The sequence below is a fragment of the Desmodus rotundus genome, chromosome 1 (assembly GCF_022682495.2).
Source record: "Desmodus rotundus isolate HL8 chromosome 1, HLdesRot8A.1, whole genome shotgun sequence".
NCBI classification, from domain to species: Eukaryota; Metazoa; Chordata; class Mammalia; order Chiroptera; family Phyllostomidae; genus Desmodus; species Desmodus rotundus.
In genome coordinates, this window is record NC_071387.1 from 87,476,376 (window position 1) to 87,492,290 (window position 15,915).

At 41.6% G+C, this 15,915-nt stretch overlaps 1 protein-coding gene across 1 annotated transcript; it reads right to left on the reverse strand.

Annotated features, from left to right (window-relative positions):
* Positions 1-8,885: 8,885 nt before the first annotated feature.
* On the reverse strand, positions 8,886-14,150 carry LOC112304697 (pancreatic secretory granule membrane major glycoprotein GP2-like). Its single transcript, XM_024560338.1, is given in 4 exon segments — positions 8,886-9,040; positions 10,371-10,433; positions 10,436-10,813; positions 14,057-14,150. Coding segments are annotated over 4 exon segments (690 nt in total).
* Between the last annotated feature and the right edge of the window lie 1,765 nt (positions 14,151-15,915).

Below are 15,915 nucleotides of genomic sequence, written 5' to 3' on the forward strand. Positions count from 1 at the left end.
CTGCTCAGAAAAGTTCCAGATTGTCCTGAATACCTGAGCACCAAAAGCTGCCTTCTCTGGAACAATCATTCCAAGAACTCTGCATTGCTGATCTATGAACAAATTCCAATGAATGCAACATGGGTCCTTAGTACCATCCTTCCTCTCTCTACCTGTGCCTGGGGGAGGGTATGCTGCAGAAGACCTGGAGAATTTAGTGTTTGGCCCAAGCGTTCACAGGTGAGGGTGAGCCATACACCTGGCAGCTGATTTCTAAAACCAGCAAGTCCCTGGAGCCTTCTTAAGAGATGCACATGAGGCCTTCCTAAGTTGACAATATCTGATTCTAGAAACCAGCAGCATGGTCTGTCAGTGAAGTGAGATCTGATTTCAGTACCGGGTGAAACTAAGTTTAAGAGGCCTATGTGACTTTGGCTGAGTCACTTCTCTCTGTGTCATAGTTTTCTGTATGTAAACTAGACATGTCTCATAGGTTGTTATTAGGATAAAAGAAATCACACAGTATTTCCTAAAATTTAGTCATTTGAGTACCATATGCATTATTTTTGTCACTTGTACTATTATTAACATGATATTTCTCTTTCAGTTGACTCACTTAGAAATAGCTCTATTTAAAAGATTAGATATTTAAAATGTTATTTATTTATTTATTTATTCTTTTCAATTCACTTTAATGTGCAGATTTGTATCAGTCCAGTTTTGGTATAAATCATGGTAATTTCCACAGAAGAGGATTTCACAGACACATACACACACAAATAGACACAGAATGTAACAGACATTTTAAAATAAAAGAATATTTTCTTTCTGTAGGGTTTTTGGGAAATTGCAGTAAAAACCATTATAACCTGGTTGCATTTTCTCTGAAATTTTTTATTTTCCCTTGCTCCCTGGAAATGAAGTCTGCTAATACAATTTCAATAAGAATTACATCCACTGTTTTAGTGTACTGTGCTCTTCAGAAGTGATGGACTCGTTTAAAAATTAATCAGGGGAATCTTTTTCTACAGAAATCACTATGTTCCAGATGATCAGTTTTTCAAATATGGATTTATTTTCTGAAAAGTTCTCCTCTCCCAGCACTTTATTATGAAACATTTTAAAGATACAGCAAACTTGAAATATTTTCACAGTGAACATCCATATATGTGGCATCTAGATTTTGCCTCCACTGTTTGACTGTATTTGTTTTATGCACTAATCCATCTTATTTTCCTAAAGTAGGAATGTGGATTTGGGCCTATTGAATTTGCTCAAAATGATATCCATCTGTTGGGGCTCTTACAAAGCTTTAACTCTCTTTCTACTTACTTAAAAACAAAAATTAATGTTTACCTGAAGACTTTATTTTGCCTGATGAATTGCCCTGCACAGATACAAATACAGCGACCTGGTGCTGCCTTGGTCAAGGGCTGAAGTGTGATGCTGATGATGGCCTGTTAGCCATGGCTCAGTGAGCTCAAGATCAAACTGCCCCAGTTCTGTGTGCCTGTGGCTCAGGTGAGATGATGGGTCTTCAGGGGCCCTTGGGACTTAGATTCTGATGAGTGAGTGGGTACCAGGATGTGCATGGTGTCCCTTTTCTTCTACCACTCCATTCTCCTGAAAGTCAAATTAATCTTCAGGTCTAGCATCATTTCCTACATTAGGTCTGAGCTATGCACAGCTTGCATACCAAAAGTGTCAGCCTTTTATTATTTGCACTGGCCTGTAAAGATAGCTGATCTTTATGTGTCCTTGATCCTTCATTTTTATACTTGGATGTGGCCTTTCTTTATCTTATCCATTGAAAATGTATGATGCCCCCTTTGCCTGTCTATTCAGAGTTACTCTTCCCCCAAATAATCTACAATATCCCAAAAAGCTGTAAAAGTACCTCTCAATAAAAGTTTTCAGTCATGTTGCAAAAGATCTCACATAGGAGAACATGACCAAGGATTTTTTTTTTTTGTCATATGGCCTTTATTGCATTTCAGTATGTTCCCTCTAAGCACTCTTTGTTGAAGGTTTTTATCATAAATGGGTGCTGGATTTTATCAAATGCTTTTTCTGCATCTATTGATATGAATATGAGGGTTTTATTTTCCTTTTTGTATTTTTTCTTTTTATTACATTTTTATTTTTTAATTTTTTAACTTTTATTGTTATTAAATTACAGTTGTATGCCTTTTCTCCCCATCCCTCCACCCCACCCCAGCCAATCCCACCTCCCTTCCCCACCTCTACCCTTCCCCTTGATTTTGTCCATGTGCCCTTTATAGTAAACTCCTCTCCCCACTATACCCTCCCCACTCTCCTCTGGCTATTGTCACATTGTTCTTAACTTCAATGTCTCTGGTTATATTTTGTTTGCTTTTTTTCTTTTGTTGATTATCTTCGAGTTAAAGGTGAGATCATATGGTATTTGTCCCTCACCGCCTGCCTTATTTCACTTAGCATAATGCTCTGCAGTTCCACCCATGCTGTCGCATGGAGAGAAAGAAGGAGCTTAAAATTTATTTTAAAATTACTTTTTATCACATGTAGGCAAACGAGCCTCTATCGCTCTATAATGAAGGAAACTATTTAAAGAACCATGGGGGGAGAGAGAAGATGGCGGTGAGATAGGTGGGAGCAGAGTTAACTTCCCCCTACACCTTGGTGAAACACCTATCCACTCTACTGAGCAACAAAGCAAACAGCCAAAAGCAGCCCAGCATTTATGAAGATAGGAGACTAAAAAGTACAGAGGACATTGAGAAAACAGAAGGTAAGGGGATTGCTTCAGGACAAAAAGGTCCCTGGGACCAGTTCGGGGACCAGAGTGGCGGCAGCCCCGGGCCGCCTGTGCTGGGCCTGCAGCAGGACTCCTGGGAGAGAGCCTGGTTAACGGCCCCCTCCCCTGCCAAACAAGGCCTGAGCAACACTGTGAGAGACCTGGTTGCCTGAAGTCGCAGGGAGGAGAATAAGGATGAAGTGGAAAACACAGGGAGACCACAGGCGCTGGCCGAGAAGAGTTGAAAGTTGGGCCGTGTGCGATCCTGACCCGTACAGCCCCCAGCCTAGCTGGAGAGGTGGGCTGTGTGAGAGGACAGGCCCTTCCTTGTATGGAGGGAACCACAGGATTGAGCAGGAGGATTTTTCTCAAAAAGAAAAAGGCCCTCTGGGGCACTTTGGGGAATTCCCCTGTGGCAACAGCTCCAGTCTCTTCTCCACCCTGCCACCCATGGGGGGACTGTGCACACCTCATCTCGGAGGCAGCTGAGACTACAGGCACCACCTGGGGCAGGGTGCCCAGCAACCGGGAGTGTGCCCATTCACCAGGGAGTGCCTGCACCTCATCTCGGAGGGAGCTGATACTACAGGCACCACCCCGGGGAGTGTGCCCAGCGACCAGGAGTGCGCCCATCAACTGGGGAGTGTGCCCAGCGACCAGGGAGTGCCTGCACCTCATCTCGGAGAGAGCTGAGACTGCAGGCACAACCTGGAGAAGAGTGCCCAGAGACCAGGACTGTGCCCAGCAAGCAGGGAGTGTCTGCACCTCATCTTGGAGGGAACTAAGACCACAGGATCCAAGGAGAGTGCGAATCAAGGAAGGCTCTGCACGCACACCCATAGCCTGGAGAAGGCATACCATAAAAAAAGAGTGGGTAGAAGCTGGGAACACCAGGATTCTTCCTGGAAGAGGAAACTCACCAACAAATAAAACATCAACAAATAAGAAGAGAAGAAGGTGAAGGAGGGAGGGGAAACCACACGAAGTCTACCCAGGGCCTATCTGAAAATACAAATGAATAGTGAGAACAAACAACTGAACAAGAGCAAGAGAAAAGCCTCAAAACATTGTACACACAGAAGAACCAGGTCCACCACAACCTGCCAACACCTGAACAACAGAAGACAAGAGGTGGGGGACTGACTGAGCCTCAGATAACCAGTTGGTTGGAAAGACCCAACAAAGAAAGACCCAACAAGAACCAAAAACCAAAGACATACACCGAGCCAACAGAAACCACAGCCCAAGATCAGTAGGATAGGGAGATCAAGGAGACTGTACACAAAATCTCACAGGTATTCTACCACAGAAGTTTACACCAAAAAACCAGGGGGTAAGAACAGAGGAACATAAGAAGCAGAGGCTAACAGGAAGAGTCTCACAAAAAATGGGAAGACAAAGAAACAATCCTCAAATGAAAGGAAAGGGGGAAGTCTCAGAAACAATGCTAAATGAAAAAGAGGCAAGTCAACTATCAGATACTGAGTTCAAGAAATTGGTTATGAGGAAGCTGAATGAGCTCACAGAGAAGTACCAGAAACTACAGTGAAACTACAATGAACTCACTGCAAACTATATCAACATGAAAAAGGAAATAGAAATTATCAACAAGGGCCAAGAAGAAATGAAGAATACAATTTCTGAACTGAAGAGCACAGTAGAAGGAATGAAAAGCAGACTTGAAGAAGCAGAGGATTGGATCAGCGAGCTGGAGGACAAAGTAGAAAAAAACACCCAGAAAGAGCAAGAAAAGGAAAAGACACTCAGAAGGAATGAAGAGGGATTAAGGGAAATGCAGGACAACATGAAACGTAACAATATCCGTATAATAGGAATACCAGAAGGAGAAGAAAGAGCAAGGGATAGAAAACCTGTTTGAAAAAGTAATGATGGAAAATTTCCCTAATCTGAGGAGAGAAAAAGTCACCGAAATCCAGGAATAACAGAGAGTCCCAAGCAAGAAGAACCCAAAGAGACCCACTGCAAGACACATCATAATTAAAATGGAAAATTTCCAAGACAAAGAGAGGATCTTAAAAGCAGCAAGGGAGAAAAAAGAAGTAACATACAAGGGAGCCCCAATAAGGTTAGCAACTGACTTCTCAATGGAAACGCTCCAAACCAGAAGAGAATGGCAAAAAATATTCCAAGTAATGAGACACAAAGGCCTGCAACCAAGATTACTTTACCCAGCAAGGCTCTCAATCATGATAGAAGGCCAAATAAAGAGTTTCCCAGACAAAAGAAGTCTAAAAGAATATACTGCCACCAAACCAGCTCTGCAAGAGATGCTAAAGGGGCTGCTGTAAGGAAAGGAAGGAAAAGAGAGAAAGAGGGAAAAACACAGGTAGAAAGAATCCTCTATGAATAAAAACCTATCAATAATAACCTTAAATGTGAATGGACTGATGCTCCAATCAAAAGACATAGAAGAGCTGAAAGGCTAAGAAAGCATGACCCACACACATACTGCCTACAAGAGGCCCACCTCAGGACAGAAGACCTACACAGACTGAAAGTGAAGGGCTGGAAACAAATTTTTTCAAGCACATGGACAGGGAAAAAATCCTGGTGTAGCAATACTCATATCAAACAAACTAGAGTTCAAAAAGAAGGGCCATAAAGAGAGACTCAAATGGTCACTTCATAATACTCAAAGGAAGAATCCACCAAAAACAGCTAAACATTGTAAATATATATGCACCCAACATAGGAACACCCAAATACATAAAGAAAATCTTGGAGGACTTTAAGAAAGATATTGACAGCAACACAATTATAGTAGGGGATTTTAATACCCCACTGTCAAAGATGGACAGGTCTTCTAAACAAAATATCAACAAAGATATTGTGGCATTGAACAAGGCCTTGGATGAAATGGACTTAAGTGATATACATAGAGCCTTTCATCCCAAAGAAACAAAATACACATTCTTTTCTAATGCACATGGAACATTTTCAAAGATAGACCACATGATAAGACACAAAGCAAGCCTCAACAAATTCAAGAAAATTGAAAGCATATCAACCATTTTCTCTGACCACAAGGGTCTGAAACTAGAAACAAATCTCAAGGAAAAAGCCCCAAAACACTCAAAAACATGGAGATTTAATAGCATGCAATTAAACAATGAATGGATGAAAAATGAGATCAAAGAAGAAATCAAAAAGTTTATGGAAACAAATGAAAATGAACTCACAGCAATCCAAAACCTATGGGACACAGCAAAGGCAGTCCTGAGAGGGACATTTATAGCAATACAGGCCTACCTAAAAAGAATAGAAACAGCTCAAATAAACAACCTAACCATACACCTACAAGAACTCAAGGAACAACAACAAAGACAACCCAGAGCAAGTAGAAGGAAGGAAATAACCAAGATCAGAGCAGAATTAAATGACATAGAGACTAAAAGCACAATTCTAAGGATCAACGAATCCAGGAGAGGGTTCTTTGAAAAGATAAACAAAATCGACAAGCCCTTAAGCAGGCTCATCAAGAAAAAAAGAGAGAGGACCCAAATAAACACAATCAGAAATGATAGAGGAGAGACTACAACTAATACCACCAAGATACAAAGGATTGTAAGAAGTTACTATGACAAACTGTATGCCGAAAAATTGGAAAACGTAGATGAAATGGACAAATTTCTAGAAAAATATAACCTTCCAAAACTCAATGTAGAAGAAGCAGAAAGCCTGAACAGACCAGTAACGCCTGATGAAATTGAAACAGTAATCAAAAAGCTTCTGATACACAAAAGCCCTGGAGTAGTCGGTTTCACAGGAGAATTCTACAGAGCATTTAAGGGGGAGCTAACCCCCATACTCCACAGATTATTTCAAAAAATTCAAGAAGATGGAAGAGTCCCAAACTTGTTTTATGAAGCCAACATCATCGTAATCCCAAAACCACATAAAGACATAACAAAGAAAGAAAACTTCAGGCCAATATCACTGATGACCATAGATGCTAAAATCCTCAACAAAATATTGGCAAACCGCATCCAGCAATACATTAAAAAGATCATACACCATGATCAAGTGGGATTCATCCCAGGGATGCAAGGATGGTACAATATTCACAAATCAATATACATAATACATCACATAAACAAAAGCAAAGACAAAAACCACTTGATCATATCAATGGATGAGGAAAAATCATTTGATAAGGTACAGCACCCATTTATGATAAATACGCTCAGCAAAGTGGGAATAGAGGGAGCATTCCTCAACATAATAAAGGCCATATATCAGAGTCCTACAGCCAACATCACACTCAATGGACAAAAACTTAGAGCTTTCGCACTAAGATCAGGAAAGAGACAAGGATGCCCTCTCTCACCACTCCTATTCAACATAGTATTTGACTTCCTAGCCACAGCAATCAGACCAGAAAAAGCAATAAAAGGCATCCAAATTGGAATGGAGGAAATGAAACTGTCACTGTTTGCAGATGACATGATAGTGTACATGGAAAATCCTACAGACTCCACCAAAAAACTAATCGACCTAATAAATGAATTTGGCAAAACAGCTGGATACAATGTCAATACTCAGAAATCAAAGGCATTCCTGTACACCAACAATGAAACATCAGATACAGAAATCAGGGAAAAAAATCCCATTTGATCTAGCAACCAGAAAAATAAAGTACCTAGGAATAAACCTAACCAAGAAGATAAAAGACTTGTACTCAGTAATCTACACAACATTGAAGAAAGAAATTAAGGAAGACACAAACAAATGGAAGCATGTACCATGCTCATGGATTGGAAGAATTAACATCATCAAAATGGCCATACTACCCAAAGAGATTTATAGATTCAATGCAATCCTTATTAAAGTACCTATGACATATTTCACAGATATAGAACAAAAATTTCAGAAATTTATATGGAACCATAAATGACCCTGAATAGCTTCAACAATTTTGAGAAAAAAGAACAAAGCTGGAGAGATCACAATACCTGATATCAAACTGTATTACAAGGCCACTGTAATCAAAACAGCCTGGTACTGGCATAAAAACAGGCACATAGACCAATGGAATAGAATGGAGAGCCCAGAAATAAACCCAAGTCTCTATGGTCAATTAATATTTCACAAAGGAGGCAGGAGCATAAAAGGGAGCAAATATAGCCTCTTCAACAAATGGTGTTGGGAGGTCTGGACAGCTACATGCAAAAAAATGAAACTCGATCACCAAGTTACACCATACACAAAAATAAATTCAAGATGGGTAAAAGACTTAAATATAAGTCGTAACACCATAAAAGTCCTACAGGAAAACATTGGCAGGAAAATACCAGACATTTCACACAGGAACATCCTCAAAGACACATCCCCTAAAGCAAGGGACATAAAGGAAAGAATAAACAAATGGGACCTCATCAAAATAAAATGCTTCTGCATGGCTAAAGAAAACAGCACCAAAGTACAAAGAGAACCAACAGTATGAGAAAACATATTTGTTTAGGACATTCTCTCTTCCATAGGTAGTGGGAGTTTGCTCAGAGGAAGGCATGATTGTGTCAAAAGCAAGAGTCAAAGGCCCTCATTAGAGTCCTAAGAGAGACTAGGGCTTGTCTATACCATTCCTTCCCATGGCTCATCTGCTGCTCTTTGCCTGCCTGCTAGGATAAGAAACCCATCATCTCCAGAGCCTGCCCATTTGGACTATTCTCATTTAATTCTCACAATAGCTCTTTATAATGAGTATTTTTATTAACATATTATCACTCTTTTACAGATGGGAACATTAAAGCTCAGAGGGTAGATGACTTGTCCCAGTCCCCAGAACTACTTCCTGGCAAATCCACGACTGGCACAGCAGTCTTCCCATATCCCTCATATGTGGACTCTGTAGATATTTGAACACAGCTCCCACACTTGCAGAGCTGCATCGTCAGTACTTTTGTCTCTCATGGGTTAATCTCACCCATGCCAGAGCTGCTTCCTGAGGCCTGAAAATTTGTTGCATCCCTGCACTCTCAGCATTGAAAACCCACTGGCTCTGAGAACTCACATCCCCTAACCTTAGTTTCATCCCCACTGACTCCGGTCCATACCTTGTCCTGACCCTCTGAAGCTCCCTCCTTCCTTCTGTGCCTGCTCAGGTCAGCTCTCACCTCACATGGTCCCTACTGCCCTGGCCACTAAATTGCTCACCAGAGGTATTGAGGTCCTGCTTGCAGGAACAACTCCAGGTGTCACTGAGAAAGATGCACTCCTCCTCTGGGTGGCAGGTCTTCTCACACCTATTCTCCACAGTGGAGGGGTCTGGGCATGAGGCATGAAAAAAGGGGATCAGAATGCAGAGCAAGGAGGACCTGAGGCCCTCAAAGCCAACCTTGTCACTCTACCAGGGCTGAGAAGTCCTGCCCAAGGTTGTGCAATTCTTAGTAGAAGGGTTAAGCTTCAACCTTGAATTTCCTGATTCCTGGTCCAGTGATATGAAAACCCTGAAGCTTTCATCCTAATGCTTACAACATGGCAGGCACTGATCTGAGCACTTTCCATGTGTTAGCTCATTCAGTTCTCATGGTAACTGTATGGTGGCATGGTGGTAGAGTGCTGGGTTCAAGTCCCAGCTCTGTAATGTTGGGAGAGCTGCTTAACCTCTCTGTGCCCCAGACCTGTCATCTTGGGTGATTAAATAACATTTTTATCTTATGAGTTGATGAGTGTATTAAGTGAATGACTAATCTAAAGTGCTTAGGATAAGAGCAAGGACATTATAAGCACTATACATTAGTTTTTTTTGCCATTATGCATTTTTTTTCAGATCAGAAAAATAAAGCTCAGAGAAGCAAATTAAATTGTCCAAATGAAACCTATATCCAAACAAGCCTGAGTTCTTAATATTATGCTACACACATGGATATATGCAGGTATCCACTTTTTTCACTTATATGAGAGACTTTTATTAGGACCTTTTTGTTGCTTATGGAAAGAAATCCGATTTCCTTCACAAAAGTGAACATTGAAAATAGTGGTCAGTGTTTGCTTTGCAAGGACCATTATAGAGATAGTGCATACCCCAAACGGAAAGAGTGGCCCCACCAAGCTTCTTTCCCAGGAACCACACTCAGCATCTCAGCATCAAGCCACTATTACTTTGAACTGTGTCTGTGAGCATCTGTACTTCACCTCTACTTATTTTGTGTATCCACTAGCAACATGTGTCATAAGGTATCTGAAAAGCCTAAGAGAGCTTGTAAGTGTGTTATGCTTAGTATAAAATTAGATGTAATTAAGCATATTTGGTATGAGTTGGTAGATTATCTGTTGGGTCTAGGAATGCTCCAAATTTTTTCCATGTAAATTAATGGTAATTGCTTCTTTGCTTTCCTCATTTTGGCTTATGAAAAGTTTCATAGAAGCACTCTACTTTTGGATATCAGAGGAAACATGTATTTTTCAGGTGATCTCACCCTGGAAACTGAATTCCTGGTTTTGAGATGTTGGAAGAGCTGGTAATCCGTGGGTGATTTTCAAGCTGGGTAGTAGTAACTGGTAAGAACTGCATTAAGGCTTTTCTGCTTAGTCTCCTCTTAACCCACTCCACTTACCCTGTCCCACAGCTGCCTCCAAGGTCTCTGCCACTCACCTGTGCAATATCTCATATTACATGTAGGGCTGCCCTCCAACCAGTACACGTGGTACCCACCCGGCAGGCCTTAACCTGAATCTTAGTGTTCCAGTAGCAGCAGTTGCCTGACCATGAGGCACAAGCAGTGTGGGTGACAGTGCCCTCCCCAAGGGTTGGGTGGGTCCTATTAAGCCACATGGGAGAATCAGTCTGGCATCTATACACTGGAACACAGGTCTCTGGCATTCTCACTCTTCCTCCTTCCACAAAGCAGAACCAGCCCTGCAGGTCCCTATCACACTTCTGGGCTCTTTCTGTATTCTTTGTGCTTCAAGAGGGATCATCCAGGTGGATATAGTTCTGGCAGGAGTCAAAGCAGAGTGGGGGCTCTGGAGCCCCAGGAGTGCCGCACTCCAAATCCAGCACATAGGAACTGATGGTGGTGGTGGCATTTCTGTAACCTGAAAAGCAATAGTGTACTTGGGTTTACTGAGCAACCCCAGAGCCTACAGGACTTTTATTCCTAGACACACTCTGTTCTAGATGTGCTAAGAACCCTAAGGAGGCACATAACCATTAATTAAATATAAGCCTTCAACACTTTGGGGTCAGAATAATAATGCGGCTGTTTTGCAGTATTTTATAGGCATTAAGAACATCAGATTTCCACCCTGCACATTGAGTTTGGTGGCTTTTCCAAGGGATCATGACCACTGGAAAGCATTCCAAGGACCCACTCATTGGAGACTGTGATGCGGCCAAATGAAAATAGACCCCTGGGTTTCCAATTTTTCATTTCTGTCTGTCCTGCCATGGAAAAAAACCCAACCATGTTATCATCAAGGTCAAAACAAAAGCCAGTGACCAGAGTGTCTGATTCATGTTAAAGCTTAGTACTTTTGTTGCTAGTACAGTCTGCCATGGGTCCTGGCAGCTGTGGGACCCCACATGGCCACATCCTCCCAGGTGAAAGAGAATGTGTGAGTACACAGGAGAATGTGTTACCAGATGGGTGAGGGAGAGGGAGACAGAGGGAGAGAGAGGGACAGAGAGGGAGGGAGAGAGAGAGAGAGAGAGAGAGAGAGAGAGAGAGAGAGAGAGAGAGTGAGAGAGAGCGCACTTCTTTGTTCCCCTGGGATTATATTAGCTTGGGTTTGGGACAGACCAGGTGCTTTTACAAATGACCAATCAACTTTGTTATCATATGTAGTTAGCTAATTATTTTAAGAAAATGGAAGCAAAGGGAATTAGACATTGAACCTAATAAACTGGGGAGCATAAGCCTGTTTGCTTCACTGGGAAGCTACAGCTTCACACCTCAGGGTATCACAGCACTGCTCCACCACGGAGATTAACATTTTTCCCTACCCCACTCTGGTACTGGATAGTTGTGGAGGTGCATGAGGAGGTGCTGAACCATAGAGGCCCGGAAATCTAGCTAGGAGTGTTGGACCCATCCAAAGCCTGCAAAATCTTGGGAATTTAATTGGTCATTTGGAAAAGCTCCTGCTCCATCCCAAATGCCAGCAAATATAATAGAAATAGTGTAATACAAATATGTAAATAGAAATATAAGCTCCATAGCCATGTGGCTCTTAGCCAACACATAGCCAATGGCCAAGGTGACTCCACATGCAGTCTCTAGATGGGAACCTGAAAACCTCAGCACAGTAACAGATTGAAACAGGGAACACAAGCTGGATGCTGGACTGAACTGAACTTTAATGTGGCACAGAGTCTCTGGACATTGACTGTATATCTGTCCCTGGTTTCCTGTGGTGGGAAAAAGGGTGGTGGGTCTTTGCAAACCAAAGGTATGCTTCTATTTCTACTCAAATAAATTTTGCCATAGCACAGTCTCCTGTGCATGGGTCTTTGGAATGCTTTCCTCACAATCCTGAGGAAGAGCCTGATTTCCACTGGCAAAAGCTCCACCCTGAGGTTTTTCAGTGCTCCCCTGTTCAATCACACACTATGGTCCTGTCTGACCAATATTTATTTTCCTCATTATAAATGTAATACTGACTCATTGGAAAAAACTCAAATGCCATTAAAGTAAATGAGGTATAAATGAAAGTTTTCATAAGATCATTCCATTCTCAGAGGTAACCATAAATTTGTTGTAGAGTCTTCAAACACATTGTGTACATATGTTTAAATATAGTTTTTTTTTAAAATGGGTTTAATGCTGTACAACTTTTTTCCCACTTGCATTTTTTTCTTAATATATCACAGAGATTTTTTCCATTATCAGCAGTTACAGATCTAACACAAATTTTCTCACCCTGACACTACTGATATTTTGGACTGAATAATTGTGTGTTTGGGGGCCATCCTGTGCATTGCTGGATGTTTAGCAGCACCCATAAGCTCTTCTCACTAGATGTCAGTAGTACTCTCCTTTCCATACTGTCTCCAGACAGGGCTAAATTGAGAACCACTGATCTAATAAGACCATTTCTGATTATTGACCTCATGGTTTTTACCAGATTCAGGGATTATGATGTGTGAAAAGACAGAATGAAGGAGAAGGGTTTAAATCCAGCTCCACACCTGCTGGCTGGATGACCTTGGCAGGTGGTTAAATTCTCCTGAGACTCATTTGCAAAACAATACCTGTGAGTTAGAGGTCCCCAAACTTCATCCATTCCCAGCCACCTGGAATGATGATGTTTGTCACACCTCTGTCTGCCTGTCTTGATTACTTCATACATTTTTTTCAATGATTTTCTTTATAAATTCATTTCATCTCAAGAAATAATATCTGTAATGCCATAGCTATGATGTATTAGTTATCTTTGTTTAATATATGTGAAAAATACAGAGCCACCAAAAAATTCCTTAACAGTTTGCCATACACCCTCATAGTCATCTTGGGATATGTATGCCCAATTTGGAAGCTAGAAGTCAAGGAGAAATAAAACCCTAAAAGATTGTTAGAGGATTAAGTGAGATTACAGGTGTAAAATGCCAAGTACAACACTTGGGATGTTTAAGCTAGTTCTCTTCCTTAGCTCTGATTTGTTGAATAATATGAGTGCCCAAATGATGAACTCAGTTTGTATACAGGATCATATGCTTATGATACACATTAGAGAGAATTTTAGAGAAAGATTTTCAAGCCTTGCTTATGTATGTACTTGTTTTTAGGAAAGGAGTCTCTGCACTTGTTTTCTTGCATTATTTCCCGCACACATTGGATTTTACCAAGGGAGGCAATGAGCTAAGTTCCTCCCTCACCTCTCCCCCAGACTCCTCCACAGGATTCACCCTACTCTTGACCCTAAGGCCCTTTCCAAAAGCATTTAAGAGGCACAATCCATAAATCTTTAAGAACCACAGGAGATCACTAAATGTGGCCCGCTAGTTTTATAGATATGAAAACGGGTTTAGAGGAAGAAGTCACTTGCCAAAATCAGGGCACAGAGTGACCATGTGATGCATGTCCTCATAAATTCAGCCTCTCTGATCTCCTCATATCTGGACATGGAAGTTATGTTAACTGGCTCCCACTCTCCTTGCTGGGGGAATTTCTGATTTGGCTCTTCGTGGGATAATTACTTGATTTTGGCTTCTCTCATTCTCTTTGACTTCTAGCTTCCAAATCTCCTGCTCCTCTCACTGACCCAAAACTGCCTTCTCTGCATTTCTCCACTCACTCCCCAGGTGTTGAAGGGCATCTGAGATGCCAGGTGAGCACTCACCTTGCTGCTCTGTAGAAGCCAGGATCAGAATGCAGGATGCCAAGGCCAGCCACAGGACATAAGAGCCCACCATCCTCTTCAAAAACTGACACATGTAGGTCACTCAGTGGCGATCAGGCTGTCTACGCAGCTAGAGGAAGGGAAAGACCCAAATATGGGTCAGGGTAACAGAGGTCATTCCTCTGGGTGTGAGGGTAATGAGGGAAGTCAGTGCAACACCATAACTTGTCCTAAGTCCCATGCGTACTTTAGCTCATTTAAGGTTTTGAACCACCCTCCAAAGAAGGTACAATCGTTACTTCCATTTTATAGATGAAGAAACTGAGACTCAGGCAACATTCATCCCAGAAATATTTACTGAGCCCCTCCTATGTACAAGTACTGTGTAGGAATTTAAGTATTGTTTGCTTAAGGCCACAGAAGAAGACAAATGATCTCCTTCATAAAGGGCTGTATTGTTCGAAACCAGGTATGACTTGCAGAAAGGAGATGGGGTAATAGGATAAAAGGCTTGCCATTATGTGGACAATGAGAAAAACCAAGGCAAGCTTAGAGCTAGCCAGCACTACAGATTTTCCTTGAAAGTCTTAGGTTGGTTCCTGCCCAGGTAGAGGTAAAGACTTTTGGAAATTGGGTGGAGGGAATGGTTATAATGCTGTGAATACCTAAAAAGGTAATGGCTGCCCTTTCTTAATTCTGAATCTCAGGCACTGTGTTTAGAGTCTCTTGATATGTCCTCCAAAGTATAGATTTCCATGAAGGTGGTACCATGTCAGACTGAGCCCATCACTTGCTCCTATAACAGTGTCTGGCATACAAGGGTGCTCAATAAAGGTTTGAGAAATAAATGTATAAATGAATAGGAGGATGGATAGAAACACATTTCTGTAAAGGGCCTACCAACCTCAAATTAATAACACTTTCTGTTTTGGAAAACCCTTTCCTTGAATGGGCAAATCCTTGGATGGCTTCTTACAGCCTTGGGAAGACCACAATTAAAGAAAGTGACTTATTTCTGGAAGGGATATCATGAAAATGTTGTGAGAGAGCCCCAGGACTAGTAACAGAATGGTATCTGGAGCACTGGACAAAGGCCAGAGTCCAGACTCCTTGCTGGGTTCTGAAAGTTTCCAGAAACAAATGATCCTAACAAGTTCCTGGGTCTGGGGCCTGAGGAGATTCTCAGTATCTAGAGAAAACCTGGTGGGGCTTGAATTAGGATTTACCTTGGGGTGAGACCACAGAGTGGTCCTCCTCTTCTGGCCAGCCATGGAAATGGAAGCCTGCTGTGAACTGTCTTTTTATTGCAATGCCCCATCCACGTGGCTCTCCACCATTGGTGTTGAGGAATGTCTGGAGTTAATCCAAGGCTGTTGGCTGTAGGTAAGATAAGTGATTTACAACAAAGGATATTGAAAGAAAGGCCCTTTCCCAGTCACCTATTCCAATATATACACTTCCAGCAGCTTCACCTTCATGCACCTTCTTCCTTATCAGCAATAGCAATACAATCATTCCCCTTTATTTGCAGGGGATACATTTCAAGACCCCCAGTAGATGCCTGAAACCACAGATAGTACCAAACCCAATATATACTATACATTTCCTATACACATATGCATATGATAAAGTTTAATTTATACATTAGGCACAGTAAGAGATTAAAAACAATAACTAAATTGTGATGCTATGAACATTGGGGTGCACAGATTCTTCTGAACTGGTGTTTCAACATTCTTAGGGTATAGTTCCAGGAATGGAATTGATGGGTCAAAAGGCAATTCCATTTTTAGTTTTCTGAGGAAATTCCATACTGTTTTCCACAGTGACTTCACCAGTCTGCATTCTTTCCAACAGTA